Here is a 17689-nt window from a genome sequence, read left to right on the forward strand (position 1 = left end):
AATAGTACATATTCAAATTTACATTATCTAACCAATTTTATTTTAATGTTGCTTAAAACGAATTGCTTTAATAAAATCTAATCCATTTCTTTTGCGGCAAAATTATTTGAAGAAAGTAAAGGGGCCTATAATATATAATATGAGAGTAACTCTTTCAAATATAATTAAAGTATACTGCCAGAATAAATCTCAAGATTTTATGAAAGGACAAAAATGGAAATACTCGAGAACAAATTAGTGAGATTATAGAAAATAAGTTTAATTACAGACATTATCCAGCAACAAATAATCAAATATTGAAAATTTTAACGTTACTTGCTAGGCACAAATCGATTATTATACACATTATTCAGACGATTTTGATTCTTTGTCTTCATCATCTGCAGATAGGATTTGCTTGAAAGCATCTGACAGGTATTCCTCCTTCAGAATTAATAATTGTTTGGTGAAATCTTCAGTGAAATTTGCATCCAAGTCATCCGCTGTTCAAAATTAAATTTAAATTAGAAAATTTTTTACGGTATCGAAACCAAAAAGACAAGTAAAGTGAAGCCTGTCCTCCCATACCTTGGGTTAATTAAGAAAAATGAAAATTCATTTAATTAAACAATTTTTAACACAAACTGAAATAAAAATACAAAAAATGACTTCATGAAACATTGAGTAAAAACTCACGACCAGTAGGGAGTCGAGGATGCTTTCACATTTTACTAAAATCAAATGAACCCGCAATTCCTTATTGAATTCAAATGCAGCAAAGAGCTCAATCTTCAAACGTTTCAGCAATGATAAGAATACCGCATTGAATAATTGCATGACGTATGCTTAAAAGTACGGACTAACAGCTTGGCTCGAATTCTAGCATAAGAATTTATTGGCTTATTCGAAGAGGGAAATTCGGCGCTTCCTTGCATGCTGGGCAGAGTTATTAAATAAAAAGGACGAATCTTGTAGGATACTCACAGAAACTGAGGCTCACACTCTTGGGCAAAATTCCAATCTCAGAATATTCCATGCTGACAACAACTTTGAAACTTTTATCAAGTTTAAGAGGAATGATCAACTCGGCATTTCGACAGTGAGACTCCCACACAAATCTAACGTGAGGGTACTCTTCCTGTGAAAGTTAATCACATAATTATAAATACACAAAAGCATTCAAATATAATTGTACCGTAAACTCGTTGAATTGATCCAGACGGTTGAAATACGCAGACACACTCTTTTTAATTGTGTTGATGACATTTATTTGCTCATCCTTATCCGTAAATTTTATGGGCAACTTTTTCCCACTTATCAGGGAGCACACGTCATGTGGAATGGAGTGTTGAACAATGGAGTATTCTGTAGAAAGAGTTCCAACGTTAAATTTAAATAATAAATTCGTTGCATTGGTGTTTCCTATTACCTTTTTCTTTAATCAGGATCTTTACCGAAGCTTGGCCTTTTAATTCCCCTCTGTGCCAATTGAGGAACTTGAAGATTGTGATGTCTGTCCCATGCTTTCCTTTGGATTGTGTAACTGACACACCTGAAAATAAGAGATTTCCATGGTAAAGCGTCAATGAATCACGTTTTAAAATCTGCCATTTACCTGTGCGATCGATTAGAGCTTTTCCCGACAGTACAGTTTTCATTTCTTGGTTGTTGTGAGCTTTCTTGTTAATGACAGGTGGGTTGCTCAAACTATGGGTTTGGCTCAAATCATTTTCAAGTTTGTGCCGCTCTTTGCGAAGGCCAAGAAGTGTTTCCTTCAACTCTTCCACAGACATATTCTCCAGATCTGAGGAAAATAATGAACATACATAATATTATCACGTTTTATAATTTTCGTATAAAATACAAAATTTTCTTCCGTGTTCGGGAGTCGGAACCAGTTTTGTGTGACTATTATTTTATGTTGTGTGCCACTATGATTCGCATCTTAATTTGGTGCATATATATATATATATATATAAAGTATGTATGTATCTATTTAATTATTGAAACACGCCTAAATTATGTGTTTTGGCTGCAGAATTCTTTTCGTGCTTTTCATCTTATTCGCATCAAAATCAAATGAAGGCACGGAATATAATTTATCTACTAGCTTTTTCGTGTTTGATCATTGATACCTGTCATGATTCGGGTCAGCTCGTAATCCAAATTGTGCGGCTTATAATATCAATTTCTCAAGGTTTTCTCTACACACTCATATAACAAAGCATTATGATGCAGTCGCGGGCTTGACACTAAACAAGTAAACAAGCTGACACTTTAGTGTGAACATCCAGCTCACTGGTTGAATTTAAACGCCCCCTAGAATGTGGGTTTTGTTCAGGAGTAAAAGTATTTTTACTTTAAGAGGGTTTTAACCATGTTTATAGTCCATATTTTATGTATTTAAAATGATAAATTCAGTACATAAATTCTAATTTGGTTTCGTTACAATTTTAAAAATAAACAGATTAATTTTATATTGTCATTGCCACACTCTTTAACAAACTCTTTTCGAAACCATACGCCTGCTTCAGGTCTGCTCCAGTCTTCTCATAGTGCTCATCTGTTTTGCGAGCCAGACGTAAACATCAGCCAGCAGCCGCCAACCGACTTCAAACCACGTTCACATTATTTATCTGCTGCTACAGAGTGGACTGTACATATTCCTTTTTTGAGTCGCGTGAACAATTGTCTGCCTCTATACAAGTTTTTCTGTAGACGAAATAAAAAAATGTTTAAAAAGTACGTACATAATGTTTCCATTCGCAGCTTAGGGTTGAAAAAAATATGTGCTGTGCCCTTTCCTGGAGTGTCCATCTCGTTGTTCATTTAAATTTTAATACATTTAACGCTAATCATTTTTAGATTCGAAGAGAAGGAAAGCGTCTCTGGCGTCCAGCAGCTCAAGTCTTCGGTTCAGAAGGCAATTAGATCAAAAATCCAAGAGCAGTATCCATCCCTGGCTGAAGGCAACTACTTGGACACAATCCTGCCCAAAAAAGATGCTTTCAGAATAGTGAAATGGTTATTTATTATTTCCCTGGAAGTCTCATAATTTTAAAACAATTCTAAACTCTGCAATTCTAGCCATGACCATGTAGAAATCATAGTCGCCTCTTCGGGGGAGCTTCTGTTTTTCCGTCACAGAGAGGGCCCATGGGTACCTACCTTGAAACTTCTGCACAAATGTATGAATTCCAATTGTAGAAGAGGGTTGCTCTGTATTAACTGTTACTCTTCTTCTGTGCAGATCCCTTTTGTTTGCCCTGGCAGCAGGTCGATAAAGGGGCCATAAGGTTTGTGCTTAGTGGAGCCAACATTATGTGTCCAGGACTTACGTCGCCAGGAGCAAAAATGTCTGCTGCTCAAAAAGGAACTGTGGTTGTATCCTTTCAAAAAAAGAAAATTGGTTCTCTGCGGTTGCTCTAGATCATTATGATGGAAAGCCTTTTTTAATTGAAGTTTATGAAAAATTGCGCAAATTCAAAACCATATTTGGACCAAGCCGTTGAATAATTTTCCTTTTTCCCGACTATCACCTGACTGAAGAATTTGAGCTCAGTAGTTGGTATTGCAGCTCATGCAAAATGACAATATAATATTATAATAATGTTATATTTTAAGATAATATTTTTTGGTTCATTTCCTTCACTTATATATTAGGCCATCATGGCAGAAGGAAAGCAGCACGCACTTGCAGTTGGACTGACAGCGCTTTCGACACAAGAAATGTATGTGTTAATTGTGTCAGAAGTTTTTTTAGCATTCTTTGTAATTGACTTTGGTTTGCAGAGCGAGTGTGAACAAGGGTGTTGGAGTGGAAAACTACCACTACCTGAATGATGGTCTGTGGCAGATGAAGCCTGTGAAGTAGGATGCGTCCTTGATGTGGGTACATTATTTACTTTTCATAATCAAGTGTTTGGTCTGTGCTAATTTAAATCTTAAGCATTAAATCAAAGTAAGACAAAAGGAAGAGTTTATTGTTCTGAACAGAAACACCTATCAAGTTTTGTAATTTGGTTTATTAACACAAATGGAGAGAATAACCATTGAAAACATTCAACAAGTCAATGCTGCCAACAAATAGCAACATCCATCTTTTGCTTGTCCGAAACAAGATGTGTTTAACAAAATGCAAATTATACTGGCACAAAGATCGTCTTGTTTTCTTACAAGTACACATTTATAAATACACATTTAAGTTTGAGTATGCATTCATATGATATGGTTACTTATCTAAAATTCACATTTGGCGACAATTGATTTTGTTATTAACTGATACCCAATGTTGACAAAATGACCAAATATTTGAGACGAGATTTGATTAATGGAATGATTCCTAAACAGACTTTCTGAAAGCCTGCTCACAATAACGATGCAAAATTCTTATGATGATCACATTTATAATTCATGTCGAGCTCGAGCGATTTTCCTTAAGAACTCCGGCCATGATAATTTTTACACTTAATTTAGCCTACAACATTTTTGGTATTGAGGGCGACAGGGACAAAAATACTGTTATGCGTTAAGTTACGAAGGGGCTGAGTACCACGGCGAGTGGTAGTGGGTCGATTTGCCTGCGTAGGGTAGTGGCGGACTGGCTGACTTATTTGGTGAGAGTGGGCCCATCAGGGAGTTGCTGTTGTTGTGGGCCAGACTTGCCGCAGCGGCAGCCGCGGCCGCAGCGGGGTGGTAAATGTGGAAGCTGGCTGCTGCTAGCTGATGGTGGTACAGTTGTGTCTAATTACAAATTAAATTTAGTTATTATCAGGACAGTTAAAAATGGGGAAAATTTTGGGCTAAAAAATGGTCGTAAACCACAATATAACTGGCCCAAATCACATTGTGACAGGTATTGCAATCATGATTTCAGAATTAATGTCCTCACATGCACAAAAATGTTTATTAGAAATTGAAATATTTAATCTCTGAATTTATTTTACTGAAATATTTACAGTCATAGCGTATAATGTAGTATTTTATATTTAAATTAGAGGTCTCAGCATTAAATTATTTTTCATAATAGAATTTGTTTTACTGAATAATTGGGTCCCAAAAAATTTGATTAATTAGATCTGGTCATTCTCTGATTTCAGAGATTCGGTTACAATAAAAATCTCAAATATTTTCGATTAGGGGGTCGAAAATATGAGAGTGAATTATGATATATCTCACCTGGTGTCTTGCTTCCATGTAGTGCTCCATGCTTGGGGTAACTGAATGGGCCATGTTAGCTTGGGGCTTCAGCGGCAAACTCTGGGAATTGATAATATTTAGTCTCCTTGTTAATTATCCCTCAATTTCGGTCTACCTGTGTCTGGCTGAGATACTGCTGCGTTCGAATGGCTGCGGCCATGGCTTCTGCAGTGAGCGATCCGCCGGCACTGTCTCTCGGCGACACGGACGAGGGTGGCGTGATGGCAGACTGGTGGAAATCACTTCCTGACGGAGCGCCGAATCCTGCAAAACCACGTTTGAAAAGACATTTAAAGAGGCGCGTGGCACGGTCATACCGCCTGGCGCGTAAGATGCACCATTGAAAGCGGAAGCGTCATATTCTGAGGGTGGGGTGGCAAGTGTCGAGTCAGTGTAAAAACCTCCAGGGGTTTGCTGACCTCTCGGAGTCTGAATGTTAGACCGAATAACTGACTCTCGGCTAGCATACAACTGACGCAGGAGAGCAGTTGCTGGTAATACCGAACCACCAGAATTGCCTCCACCTCCAGCAGCTGTGTACGAATTCGCAGGTTAGAGTGGAAATTTTCCGCAAGTAGTGCAATTTTCTTACGGGCATTGTTGCCGATCCAGTGGATGCTGGGCGGCCGTTGCTTGAGCAGGGCGTCCGTGCTGAAGTCGGTGTTTGCCGAGGGCGGCTGGCCTTCAGGAAGCAACTTGGTCATCGCGTGTTCGAGCTGCTTGACTGGCGCTGCTCCGTCGAATCCACCCGCGTTGGTACTCTGAGTCGCATCCACTAAAATCGAGAGTTTATTAAAATACAGGAAATAATTTTTCATTAAATTCGCAAACCTGGATCCAGCTTGGTCCAGACTGACTGCTGCTGACTCGGCTGGGGCTGTCTGGACCTGCCCCGGCCCCTCTTAGATGGTCTCCCCCTTTTACTCGGTGAAGGACCTTCAGGATTTTCCTCTTCTCCATCTTCTTCGTACTCGGACCCACACTCTTCTTCGCTCTGAAAATATTTTCGAAATGTTAGTAAAATTCCTTAGTAGCATATAATTAAAAAAACCTTACCTCTTCTTCAGAGGAACTGGCTTCAACCCCATTGGTGCTCAACTGCCTACCGTTTGAACCTCTCTTTGGCCTGCCGCGCGGCTTGCCACTACCTCTGTGAGATCTTGAGCTCTGCGGACAAACAATAGTTTTGTAAAGCACTATTTGTGAATAAATTTCCCCAGTAAAATATACCAGATTACTGCGATCAGCTGCCCCACCGTCGCTCCGAGTCCCGTGGTCAGGACCGTTCATGCCCCGCTCCTCTGTTGACTGCCGAATCGACCCCTCAGGACGGCCCCTGTGGCTTGCATCGCGAGATCTGCCGTCTGATGGGTCTGCGTCTGGAGATCCATTTTCAGGGTCTTGGTTCTTGCCTATTTCCCTTTTCACGCTCGCACCCCTGTTTTCCTCCAACTGGCAGCAGTCCATCACAACATGACTCAGTTCTCGACCACTGAATTGAAATTAATCGGAAATGAATTAGCAATTGGTTTTTTTACTAGGTGTGCGTTCTCACCTAATAACATAGTTTACGCATATTATGTTCTGTTCGTCGTTGTTTTTGCTATTGCAAACGACGGTGGCACAGGTTTGCAGCCAGGTGTAACCACCTGACTTGTTCATCAGCCTGAAATACTGGCTCATCGCCTGGCCTTTGTTAATTACTGCAACAAAATATCAGCGTTTAAGAATGATTGATTAATATGATTATGGATTAAATGCATGAAGTTGATATTTTGTTATAAAAAATGTGCGAGAACGTGAAATAATGAATTCATCTTCCTCATTGTCAGCTCATAAAAACGCCGAATATTAATCGGATAATTATTTTTTTTTTCATTATGAGATGTGCTAAAAGTGAGCAGAGGTTTTAATTTATAAAAAAAATAAATAAAATTGAACAGAATTTTATCAAAATCCTTTACAATAAGGCTTTCAAAAGGGGTAAGAACAAAATACCAAAATCGGCGCACCGCAGAATGAGTGAAATACTATTGCGATACAAAATTTGCAATAAATTCGAGTTGACTCTGGGGATCGTTTTCATGGCATGTTTATAGGAGATTCGCTGTGTCCCTCAAGGGAGTCGGTTTTGTGTGTGAATAAAGGAAGGCTAGCAAAGTAGCAAAGGTTCCTTGTCAATGTATTGGCAACGCAGCCTATACGCTGCAAAGAAAGGAGTTTCCACGCTCGTTTCAGTCGACTGTGAAATTTATTTACTGTGCTGCAAAATCACATAAAACAAATTTAAATTTGCTATTGATGAAAAAATTAAATTTCACTCCAGCTTTATATCGACATAGAAACAAATTCACCCAAGTGAGCAGGAGAGAGAGAGAGGCGCGGGTGCGCGGGGGAGTTAGCGGAAGAGCTGTTTAGAAATGCAGCGCACAACCTCGTGCACCAGCCAGCCAAGAGCGCACGGACGTGGCTAACATTTCAAAATGCTTCCACCCAGCCATAATTTGACGTAAAAAATAAAAAAGCGCACAGCCGGGGAATATTTTTCGTTCTCTCTTTTTGTAAACTGCGCGGTTCATAACTTGTACTGTAAAGGCTATTCTATTTTTCGATTTTCAATATTGCTAAAAAAGGTATAAAATATACTCACAGTCAACGTGGCATTTCCTTAACTTATGAGCATCTTCTCCGTGACAAAGTGTGTACAAATTGCGTCCAGTCAGTTCTTCAGAGGTGTAGTCCAGAATCTCCGACACTCTGAATACACGGAGCGTTACATTTAATTTTGTTTACATTAATATTTTTGATGGTAGGCTTACTTTGGCTCGCAATGTGCGATTCTGAAGTCAAAGTTGATTCTAGTGACGAACATGTCAGCCTCTAGCCGGATTTCATGGACGCTCGGCGGTGGCAGGGCGATGGCCAGGGCCACCATGCCCAGTATGGTTTGTGGTTGAGCAGGCAACGTGCCCTTGCGAATGTGATTCATGTTGTACTGTCCCCTCAGTCGACACAACACCAGCACCACCTGCGCACACGTAAATGTATGCAGTTCGGATTTGTTAGCAGCGCTTTCAGAATCACAGTCAAAAGGAAATCTGCTCAATAAAACGATTCCTAAAAATGCTCTGCTTCTTTTTATTGCTCACCCTATATCCCGACGACTTGAAGTGACAGCCCCTTTTGGTGAGGGTGGACTTCATTCTAATGCAGAACGCCCGTTCCAGGCCTTTGTACCCACTGTTGCTGTTGATGCTCATTAAAGTGGTAACTGCAATCAGAGCAAGAAAGAATTTAAAATCCTGACTTCACACTCGAATGAGTGAGGGAAAAAACCGAACAGCGCCGCGAAGAATGAATGACTTTTGCGGTGAATAAAGAGCGGGTGCAAATAATGTGTGTTGTGTGTAGCGCTTGATTCCTCAAGCCAATTTCTCCAGCGTAAAATACGAACGGCGCTCAGTAAGCGCGAGCGAGTGAGTGTAATGGGAGAATTTCAATTGCACTCTCTCGTAAATTTATTCTGTGTGCAGGCGCTCTGAAAAGCGCTTGTCACACACCAATGGCTTCGACAAAAATATCAATTTCACTGTCTAATGCATTTGGAATAAAAAATGAGTGTCCGCGTTTCGCTTTTTCCCCATTCCTAAGGCGCCCAGGTCTGCAGCCGCGGAGTGGGAGAGGTCACATAGCATTTTTAGAATCCTTCTCGCGCCGAGTCATGCACTCCTTAATGAATTGAGACCGGCATGAATGGAGCTACCTTCGGCCTTAACTCGCCAAATTGGGAGCGCTGAAAAAGTGGCGAATCCGTTCACACCGCATGCACTCTGTTGGTTTATTTCACTTCCGGGGTGTAGACAATGCCACTTTTATGCCGCGTTTTGTTTCGGGTTTATTAATCTCACCATCAGGATTCAGGGTACCTGTGCTGCCGTCATCGCCTCCACTTCCGGCACTACCTCCAGGGGAGGCCATTCCTGAATTGGAGGGGTTGCTTTGCTGAGAAGCCAGGCCCAAACCTAACTGTTCCGCCAGTTCTGAATGGTCTTGGTGATGGATGTAGTCGAAAACTGAGCTCCCTGTCATCTCCACCTGAAACACGTCAATTGAAAATTTTCCTGCATTAATATAATGTGCGGAGCTTTCAAATTCTATACATTTTTAAACATATAAAGGTTTTTAAAACATTGATTTTGCGTCGCCTAAAAAACCTATTTTAATGATTTATGGTTATGAAACATTACTCTCTCGTACATATTTAGATATTTTGAAATTCGTGGATCTGCAGCAGCTACATGAAGTTTCTTCCTAGCTTAATTTTAAACAACTTTATTGATAGTAACATTTTACGTTTGTTCTTTAAAACTAATGATGACACACTGAAAATAAATAAAATTGAATTACACAAAATTTTGTTTTGATTGTTTCTGGTTTTAATTGGTTTAATCAACAGATATTAAAAAACATATTTAAAATATTGAAGAGTATTTAATAATATCAAAAATTAAAGTGTTTAACTAAAAAAATTAAAATGATTTTTTATAATCTATGATGCTTTTCTATAGTGGTATTTATATCGTTAAATTATTTTACTCTTTAAAAAGCAAAAATGTTTTTATATATTCTCCGTTTTGTTTAGCGACGCTGAAGCTCAGTCTTGTCTCGCGCAAAAGCTTTGATTTGCATACAAAAGTGGATGACAAAACAATAAGTGCGCCAGCGCCCGTCAGTCACTTAATGGAATGAGCAAACAATTCTGCATAATTGTGTGTAACTTGAAACCTATACTCCATAATAAAACGAAACAAGTCGGGGGATTCGAAATCTGTCTGTGTCTCAACACACAGAGGGAGAATTAAAATCACGACCCTCCTGCTGCTAATTGGTGCGAGTGATTGAATTATGCAAATCCGCTCGCTCACTGAATGTGGCTTTGAAACTGGTTTCCATCATATGTTCGCGCGACTTGAATTTAAAATTGTTACTCACTCGCTCGGTTATTATTATATAGAGCAGTGTGTACGAAATCTGCATTTTATTGCCGGCTTTTTGTCGTCCCGTAACAAATGAGATCAATTAAGGCTCACCTAGAGGGCCTTCGGATTAGAGAAATACAAGAGCCAATAACTCAGGGCAAGCAGGAATATTGGAACGAAATTAGAAAACTTAAAACAATAGCATTTTACTTGCAACTAAAGCAATCCTTTATAAATTTTTAATCAAATTAATCCCAATAAATCCAGGCACACAATGCGGGGCTCAATTTTTATTCAAACAGCACGATCTACAACATTTTTCTAACCAGAACCAAAGCCACGCACACTTCAAATCCGACGCCAACTAAGGGGCATGCGAGTGAAATTAACTCTACAGCTTATTGTCGAACCGGCTGCCAAGGAGCGCGCCGAAATTTGTGTTTTGGCGATTGAGCGCGAGGCCGCGACATTTAATTGAGACACGGGGCGCGTTTTTGCGGCGCTTTTTGCCTTGGCCACTGACTGGCTCGCGGCAGCGCAGCCATGGCAGCCTTGTTTCTATGACTACCCAGCAGCTAGAGTCGGCGGCCCCTGCAAAATAATCGCGCATTCTGTCCGTGTGCCTGCCGCGCGAATCCCCATTCGGGTCACGTTTGTGTGCTCGTCCCGCACCTCCGCCTGCTTTTCCGTACACACTCACACCCGAGCTTCGGCACTATGTAGCACTATAGCAGACCCAGCCAGCAGGAGCAGCGGCAGCTACTGTTTTGACAGCCTACAAAGGACCAACTAATAATACCGGCTCTGCCTGCGCCAGTCCGATATTTTCTCACTTTTGCCAAAGCCACGAAACACGCGCCCGGCAAATCTTTTTTGAATCAGTCTGGCAGTGTCCTGTGGGGAAAAATCTAGCACATCAACTCACCTGTGATAGTCCTAAATAGATTGAAACAGTCTCAGAAACGTAGAGGAATCTTCCGTCGGCCCCTAGCGTGAAAGCAAAACCGTCCAGCGACTGAAAAACGAAATTTGCATATTTTTATGGCTTTTCTCTGTTTAATTTACAAAAAACTAATATGCTAAATTGGTAATATTATTAATATTCAAATTTTACTCGTTCGCGTGGGAAGTTTTGAAGTGACCGATTAGAAGTTGGAAGAGTGGAAATTTTCCATTAGTTAGTGCTTTCCAGGAGCGAAATTTAAATATTTTGCATGGAGATCAATTACTTTACTAGCAAATTTTTTAATTTTGCTCCCTGAACGTACAAGCTTAGGGAAAATTTCCTATTTGGGGACAATTTTTGGCAACTAAATTATTAAAAAATTTCTAATGTCAGCAATATGTTATACGATATTTTACTTTTTAAAGTGTACATATATATTTTATTAATTTGCTATGTGTGGGATATTTTTAAGACCCTGTAAAAGCTTACCTGCAATATGTGCGTGCCCTGGTGCTGCTCGAAAATGTCAAGTGCCATGCCAGAAGCGACTCTCGGCCTGGAGACTGCAAGCAGAAGATAAATTGCGCCATCAGTACAAAAACCGTGGTCGAGACCGTTTCAGATATTAAATTGCTCTTGTTTAGCGTCGCATCTGTTGGCGGCCATAAATTATGAGTGGCAAATCGCAACAACAGCTTGAAGATGACACCCGGCAGGCGTGATGCTCTTTTTCAATCCCGCACGAAACGACGCCTTTTTATCGCACGCAGGGGTCAACGTAATCCTCGGAAAACGCGCGCTGATCCATTTTACTGCTGAATCACGATAAAAATGTGGCAGTCTGTTGCGGATCCAATTGCGCCACAATCCACACCCAAAAAATTGATATTGATTTCAAATATTGAAATCAGTTGAATGCGCCATAGCACAAAGCAGACTGATTTCTTTAGAGATCGCGTGCATTTCCCCATCCTGTTGAATGACTAATTTACAGGAAGAATAGTGGCTGGATTTGGCGTCAATTAGTAATTCTAACGAGTCTCCATTTCTGGTAGACAGTGCATCGACTCACGCACTGCTCGCCGTCCAATTTAGAAAGTATGCGCGTAAAATTAGTACCACAAAGTGAGTCGAGCTCCTTTGAGTGACTGATTCGCCGCGAATGACAAATAAATTCCAGCTAGTTCACAATAAGGCCGCTAATTGCATCTCTCTGTCTCTCTGCACAAGAGAGAGATGGATAATTCACTTTGGGCACGCGACCCGAATGCGAAATCAGAGCGAGCGAGCGCGCTCGAAATGCGGAGAAATTTAATTTTTCAAAGCAACAGCCTCCACCCCTCCCCGCGGCCGCAAACGAATGCAAATTCAATTCAAACCGTCCAAATTCAATGGACGCGAGAAAAGTTAATTATAGAGAGCTGAAAGAGGCTGTTAGCGCGACTGAAATTGTTATAGTTTCCATTTAAGATTTATTTTTCTAGATTCAAATGTTGGTTTCTTTTGACCAAAAGTGCAGAAAGCAGACGAGAGGGTCGTCCCTCTCTTCCAATATCCTGCTGATTGAGTTATTCCTGCCAATGGAAGCTTAATGAAAAGAGTTTGAGCCGGCGAGCGAGTTAATACCTCCTTCATCAACCCGTCCCCTCGTTTTTCTGTGTTTTTGGCTTTCTTTCCCTCTTCCCGAGGCAATCCTGCCTGCAAACCCTCTAAATACGAGCGGGCAGCTCGTTAGACGCTCTTAATTCGCAGGTTTCGCCAGCTTGGTGGCTTTCCATCCCAAAGCCCGCCCTCGACCCGAATTATGATCGAAAGCGTTGATGTGAATCTTAATCAGTTACGAGGAAATAAAAATTGGCCACTGATAAAAGAAAATGGGAGCAAACCAACACGTCTCAAGGTTTGTTTTGCTTGCTAAATTATTAAATATTAAACAATTAAGACATTTTTCCATAGCTATCGTGTTTAAAACGCGTATGTTACCGTTTTTAAAATAAATATTGTAAAAAAAGTCATCAATCCAACGTGTTGTGCAAGTAAAAACTTTGCAAGAAAAATAAATCAACTTCTACAATTTCCTGAACGGCGACAAAAAATATTAAACCCGCTAACTATATTTTATCTCGCCTGCTGTAGCACAGAATTTTCATTCATAGCTCGTGTTTGAAGGTGTTAATCGTAGACAGATTGCCTAACCACACGAATTGAGCGAATTTTAGTCTGCACGATTCGTTCATGAATCATGCCATGCAGCTCCAATTGATTGGGGGCCCCGCGAGAATGGTCAATGGTAATCCAATAAGCAGAATTTTGACCATTGGTCGGCAGCCCCTGCGGAGAGTCAATAAACAGACCGTCTGTCAGTTCATCATCATCAACCTGCTCGAGGCGGTCTGGGGGTAAATATTTAGGGGCGCACGTATGGATCATCCTCTCGCATCTGAACTAATATTTCCTTTTGCAAATATAAAAGAGCAAGATTGAGAGGGCTTTCGGACAAAAGTTGGTGGAGTTTTTTTAGTGTGAAACCATATTTCAGCTTGAATGAAAATTTGCTGTCAACAGCCGTTAGGCACAGAATTTCATTTTACTTATTGTGATATTCCTCAATTATTGCAGGGTAATTAAAATTCACAAAAATTCCATCACTAAAAATTGCGTCTATGATTTTTTTGGGAAATAGTGAAGCCAGCATTTATTTAAATTTATTTGTTTTATTTTATTTACAGCATAACAATAAAAATAGTTTAATATTTCGAACAGATATTGAGGCATAAACATAAATAAGGGCATCATAAAATTTTACGATATAGAAAGGAAAGTTCCCATAGCCTTGGCTGCGGACAAACCCTTTCCACGTACGCGCGTTCTCTCCCAAAAATCGAGGTTCCCAGGAAAAGAGAGGAAGTGCCGGCCATAAGAAAAGGAGTGCATATAAAGCATTTGGTCCACGTATTTTGAACTATGGCGGTCACGTCCCACATGAGGAATTGTCGAGGCCTCTCTTTGGTGCAGGGGAATAACTATATGCAAGGGGCCTCAATCGGATCGTCGCGTTTTGGCTTTACCGAAGTAATCTTTCTCCTTCCGCGAGCAGCTAGCTCTATAGAACGAGAAGCTTAAAAGTTTCAGGCTCATAAAATATTCACGAGAGCGTTTGGCACATTTGTAAAACAAGATTGATCGACCGGGCGCAGTTCGTCCCCTGCATATCGCGTTATGAAGCGCTCTCACCTTTTTGAGGTTTTGAAGACACCGACGGCCAGGGCGGGAAGCCGTGCTCGGAAAAGTCTCTGAGCTTCAGGTAGGAAATTGTGAGTCTGATGATTGAGGCTTTGTCCAGCTGAGACGTGATTGCGGGCGGAAGGGGCAGCATCTTGGCCAGCTCGTAAAACTCGTAGTTTTCCTTTCCCCGCCGAGATCTTGCTGCGTCCCGAGACTTTTCTTTCCTTAATTCCAGAATGCTGTGAACAGAATTTGGACATTTTTATTGAATGAAATAAAATACCTTCTGAAGAATTCAAGTTAACAGACAGAAGAAACAGTGAAGTAACGTGCCGCGTTGTTAATAAGTTTATAATTGTATTTGATCAAAATAAAAAGTGCTTGAGATACTTAATCATTATTGTGGCACAATATTTATATAAAGTTAAAGAAGAAAATGCCGAAAGATTGAAATTGTTATTAAATTTCGATGTAAATTTTAATAAATATTTATAAAGATATTTTACTCTAAAAATTAGTCAAAGTAAAAATCCCATGTAACAATAAAAAATAGTCTTAATGTCTCAAGAGTTTCATTTGCATCAATCAAAGTACAGAAGAAGATTCTACCGTCCCGTTTCCAGAGATCGTTGCCCTGGCTGCAATTTGATTTTTGCTGCTCAATTACATGCAACATTAAAAAAGCACAAAACCCACTCGGTGCTGCAGCACGCAGACTCCCCATTGAATTATAATTCAAGTTGTTCCGCCTAATCTGATGGTGTAACTCTTTCTCTCAGTCGTCATGGCATAGCCGCATTGGAATATTTAAGGGTTATGATAAGAGTCCCCCGACCATCCTAATTCTGATCCGGAGCGCTTCCCAGGGGACCACTTGAGCAGTGGCGCACCTCCTACCCAGACCGACATCCGCTTAGTCGGCGCGAAAAAGAAATTGTCGCTCGGGTAATTGCTTGCCTTGCCGAGCATTTTAATTGTGTGGATGGGAATTGCTGAGCGCCGAGTCTGGGAAATTGGAAAAAAGTTTATAGCTGATTCCTTTGAGGGTAAAAGCAACCGATAGGTTATAGTAAGAGCCACCGGGGAGGTTTTTAAAAATTTCAAATGAGTAAATCTACACTGGAAGCTATGACAAGCTCATATGAAAGTTTCAGAATGATGAAATTATTCCAATAAATGATAAACAAAATAATAGGACTTATTTTAAAAAGTTGCTGATTTATTTGTGATAGATGCGAATGAAGATCATGATGTTTTCAACAGTTTTAATTTGAACAACAAAGAAGCATCAGTTCGATATCACGTGGAAATTGAAATAATTGTTTTACTTATTGTTTATAGTGACGTCAAAATTTCTTTAAGCCCCATACCTGCGCACTCATTAAAGACATTGTTTTCAATCAAGCACAGAATCCCGGAGGAATGCGACAAGATAAATGCATGCGGGCGTTGGTGGCAGTGGCAACGGTCTCGATTTGCAGCACCCGCACGCAGCACTGCACTCTTTCCTTTCAGAGGCAACGATATTATTTCCAAGACCAAATAAAGCGTGGTGCTCTCCTTAATTAAAGCGATTGCTCTCATTCAGTTATTATGAAGAGCGTGGCGCGCGCGCCTCGGCGCAGGCAGGCAGCTACTTTTTACTGTGCGCTCGGATTACGAGAGAGGCGTCATAAATAAACGGTTAGGAAGGCAGCTCACGTGCCTCCCGCGACTTAATATCACACGCAGCACGAGGCAGGTATTATTATTATCATTAGAAAAGGCCTAGTTGGCTCTAAAGTCGCACATTTGCCATCGCCATTTAGGAAAGCAGAAGTGTCGCGTTCGCTTTGCATCACTGTCACAATTTTCAATCATTGCTAGCGCAAAAGCAATAAATTATCCGCCGCTCGACAGCACTCCCTCTGTTGGTCTAGATTTCTTTTTTATTTAATAAATTTAAGAGCAGGTTTAGCGCATTTATCCATTTTTTAAATCTGTTCTAGGGCAATGTATTTTAAGTAGAAATTTGATTGTGAAATGTTTGTTTTGTAGATTTGTAATGCAAGGTGCGTCCCGAGTGATTGAGTGGATTTGCGAGCCGTCTCCTCCAAATTTCCTCTAGAGCTGCTGACACACAGCAATCTCGTGGAGATCGAGAGCGAGTGACGAAAACAGGTCATAAATATTCTGTCGGAAATTCGCTGCGTCCAGCCAACCGTCCGTCTCCTTCGCAAAAGTGCACCGACAGGGTGCGAGGGGGGTTGACAAAGTGTCACTCGTAAAACAAACTCAATTTATATTTCTGCTGACAGGCAACAAAACGCGCGGCGGCAGTGGCATTGCGCGTAATTCGAGAAACACAAAAGCCCCGAGCAATGTATTCCCTCTTTTCGCCATGCTACAGGGAAAAAGGTGTAAATAATATCGCCGTTCATTACGCAGTTATTCAATTCGTTCACACTGCAATGTATTTGTTGCCTCACATTCCGAGAATTACAAAACAATAGAAACTGCTGCTGCGGCCGCCGCTGACGCGAGTGATGCCATATTGCCTCTTTGGCAGCTGACCGGTGTGATTTATTGGCCGCTGCGCTGGCCAAAACAAACGCACACCCTGGCACCAGATTTGCATGTTGCGAGCACCACGCACCGTTCAATCTCTATAACAAACTTTCCTTCCGCGAATCTATAATTTTGCTAAGATTTTTATATTTTCTAATTATATACTCAAGTTATATATTACATATTAATTATATGCTCAAGTTTCACGGACTCGAAATGTAAATCTACAGTCTCCTTGCCGAAACTTTCTTTCAAGGCTTCAGAAGTTTGTTTGGTTAAGATTTTTATGAAGCTATGGTATACACGAAAATCGCTAAGATAACGATTAACTATAGCAAAAAATATTTTACCTCTCATCTCACCCTGGACAAGTTGTTGAATTTATCAAACAAAAAGTGTTGTAGTTAATTTAAAAATCATTTTGAGAAGTCTTCAAAGCTCGGTATTCTTGGTCTGGCCCAAAATCCGATGAAAAAATGAAATATTTCCAAATGATCTTTTACATATAACTGAAATTACCCTCGTGTAAGTTTTGTAAATCTTATAGTCAATTAAATCAGCTATAAATTTCCCCTTCATTTATTTTTATCAGGCAGGAATGTTGTGAAATGTTTGGAAAATATCGAGGCTCTTATAAAGGAATGGCTGGCCGAAGTTCTACCGCGTGCTGCTGCTTCGGGCTCAGAATGTAATAAATGAACTCTCACCCCATTAAGAGATCCAAACAAAACCCATTTACCAAGTACCTCCGAGCAATTTCCCGCAGGCTCTGCGCCTCGAGAACGGTGGCTCAGATGGTATCTGGAAAAATTTA

The 17689-nt window shown here is 40.5% G+C and overlaps 3 protein-coding genes across 10 annotated transcripts in view; 1 reads left to right on the plus strand and 2 right to left on the minus strand.

Annotated features, from left to right (window-relative positions):
* Positions 1-234: 234 nt before the first annotated feature.
* On the minus strand, positions 235-2270 carry LOC135942082 (uncharacterized). The gene is made up of 6 exons (XM_065488013.1): positions 2115-2270; positions 1595-1783; positions 1409-1531; positions 1175-1344; positions 964-1117; positions 235-482 (listed from the first exon to the last, which is right to left on the minus strand). The coding sequence occupies exons 1-6, from the start codon at positions 2119-2121 to the stop codon at positions 346-348; spliced, it is 780 nt and encodes a 259-aa protein (XP_065344085.1). The 5' UTR covers positions 2122-2270; the 3' UTR covers positions 235-345.
* Positions 2271-2557: 287 nt separating this feature from the next.
* Positions 2558-4755, plus strand: MCTS1 (malignant T-cell-amplified sequence 1 homolog). The gene is made up of 6 exons (XM_065488086.1): positions 2558-2721; positions 2845-3003; positions 3067-3167; positions 3230-3363; positions 3643-3710; positions 3772-4755. Exons 1-6 carry the CDS (start codon positions 2711-2713, stop codon positions 3851-3853), a joined length of 555 nt encoding a protein of 184 aa, XP_065344158.1. The 5' UTR covers positions 2558-2710; the 3' UTR covers positions 3854-4755.
* The window catches only part of trh (trachealess), a 64303-nt gene continuing 50600 nt past the window's right edge, over positions 3987-17689 (minus strand). For 6 of the 8 annotated variants that reach the window (XM_065488077.1, XM_065488079.1, XM_065488083.1 and 3 more), the window contains 16 exons: positions 14338-14567; positions 11593-11666; positions 11083-11172; positions 9087-9273; positions 8328-8449; positions 7998-8206; positions 7829-7935; positions 6734-6881; positions 6409-6670; positions 6235-6345; positions 6010-6172; positions 5771-5953; positions 5496-5711; positions 5294-5442; positions 5158-5238; positions 3987-4722 (listed from right to left, as the gene is read on the minus strand). In XM_065488077.1, coding sequence (XP_065344149.1) covers positions 4513-4722; positions 5158-5238; positions 5294-5442; positions 5496-5711; positions 5771-5953; positions 6010-6172; positions 6235-6345; positions 6409-6670; positions 6734-6881; positions 7829-7935; positions 7998-8206; positions 8328-8449; positions 9087-9273; positions 11083-11172; positions 11593-11666; positions 14338-14567 — 2542 coding nt within the window. In that variant the 3' untranslated portion in view covers positions 3987-4512. The remainder of the gene's footprint in view (positions 4723-5157; positions 5239-5293; positions 5443-5495; positions 5712-5770; positions 5954-6009; positions 6173-6234; positions 6346-6408; positions 6671-6733; positions 6882-7828; positions 7936-7997; positions 8207-8327; positions 8450-9086; positions 9274-11082; positions 11173-11592; positions 11667-14337; positions 14568-17689) is intronic. The other 2 variants (XM_065488078.1, XM_065488081.1) reach the window with 2 other exon arrangements.

The sequence above is a fragment of the Cloeon dipterum genome, chromosome 4 (assembly GCF_949628265.1).
Source record: "Cloeon dipterum chromosome 4, ieCloDipt1.1, whole genome shotgun sequence".
NCBI classification, from domain to species: Eukaryota; Metazoa; Arthropoda; class Insecta; order Ephemeroptera; family Baetidae; genus Cloeon; species Cloeon dipterum.

What these genes read in the sequence shown, in the direction of transcription:
- LOC135942082 (XM_065488013.1), bottom strand. An exon ending in ATCAATTCAACGAGTTTACG is followed by an intron (nt 1,118 to 1,174) that starts GTACAATTATAT and finishes TAACTTTCACAG; the next exon opens with GAAGAGTACCCTCACGTTAG. An exon ending in GAGTGTGAGCCTCAGTTTCT is followed by an intron (nt 483 to 963) that starts GTGAGTATCCTA and finishes AATTTTGAACAG; the next exon opens with CGGATGACTTGGATGCAAAT.
- MCTS1 (XM_065488086.1), top strand. An exon ending in CTCAAAAAGGAACTGTGGTT is followed by an intron (nt 3,364 to 3,642) that starts GTATCCTTTCAA and finishes CTTATATATTAG; the next exon opens with GCCATCATGGCAGAAGGAAA. An exon ending in GCGCTTTCGACACAAGAAAT is followed by an intron (nt 3,711 to 3,771) that starts GTATGTGTTAAT and finishes TTTGGTTTGCAG; the next exon opens with AGCGAGTGTGAACAAGGGTG.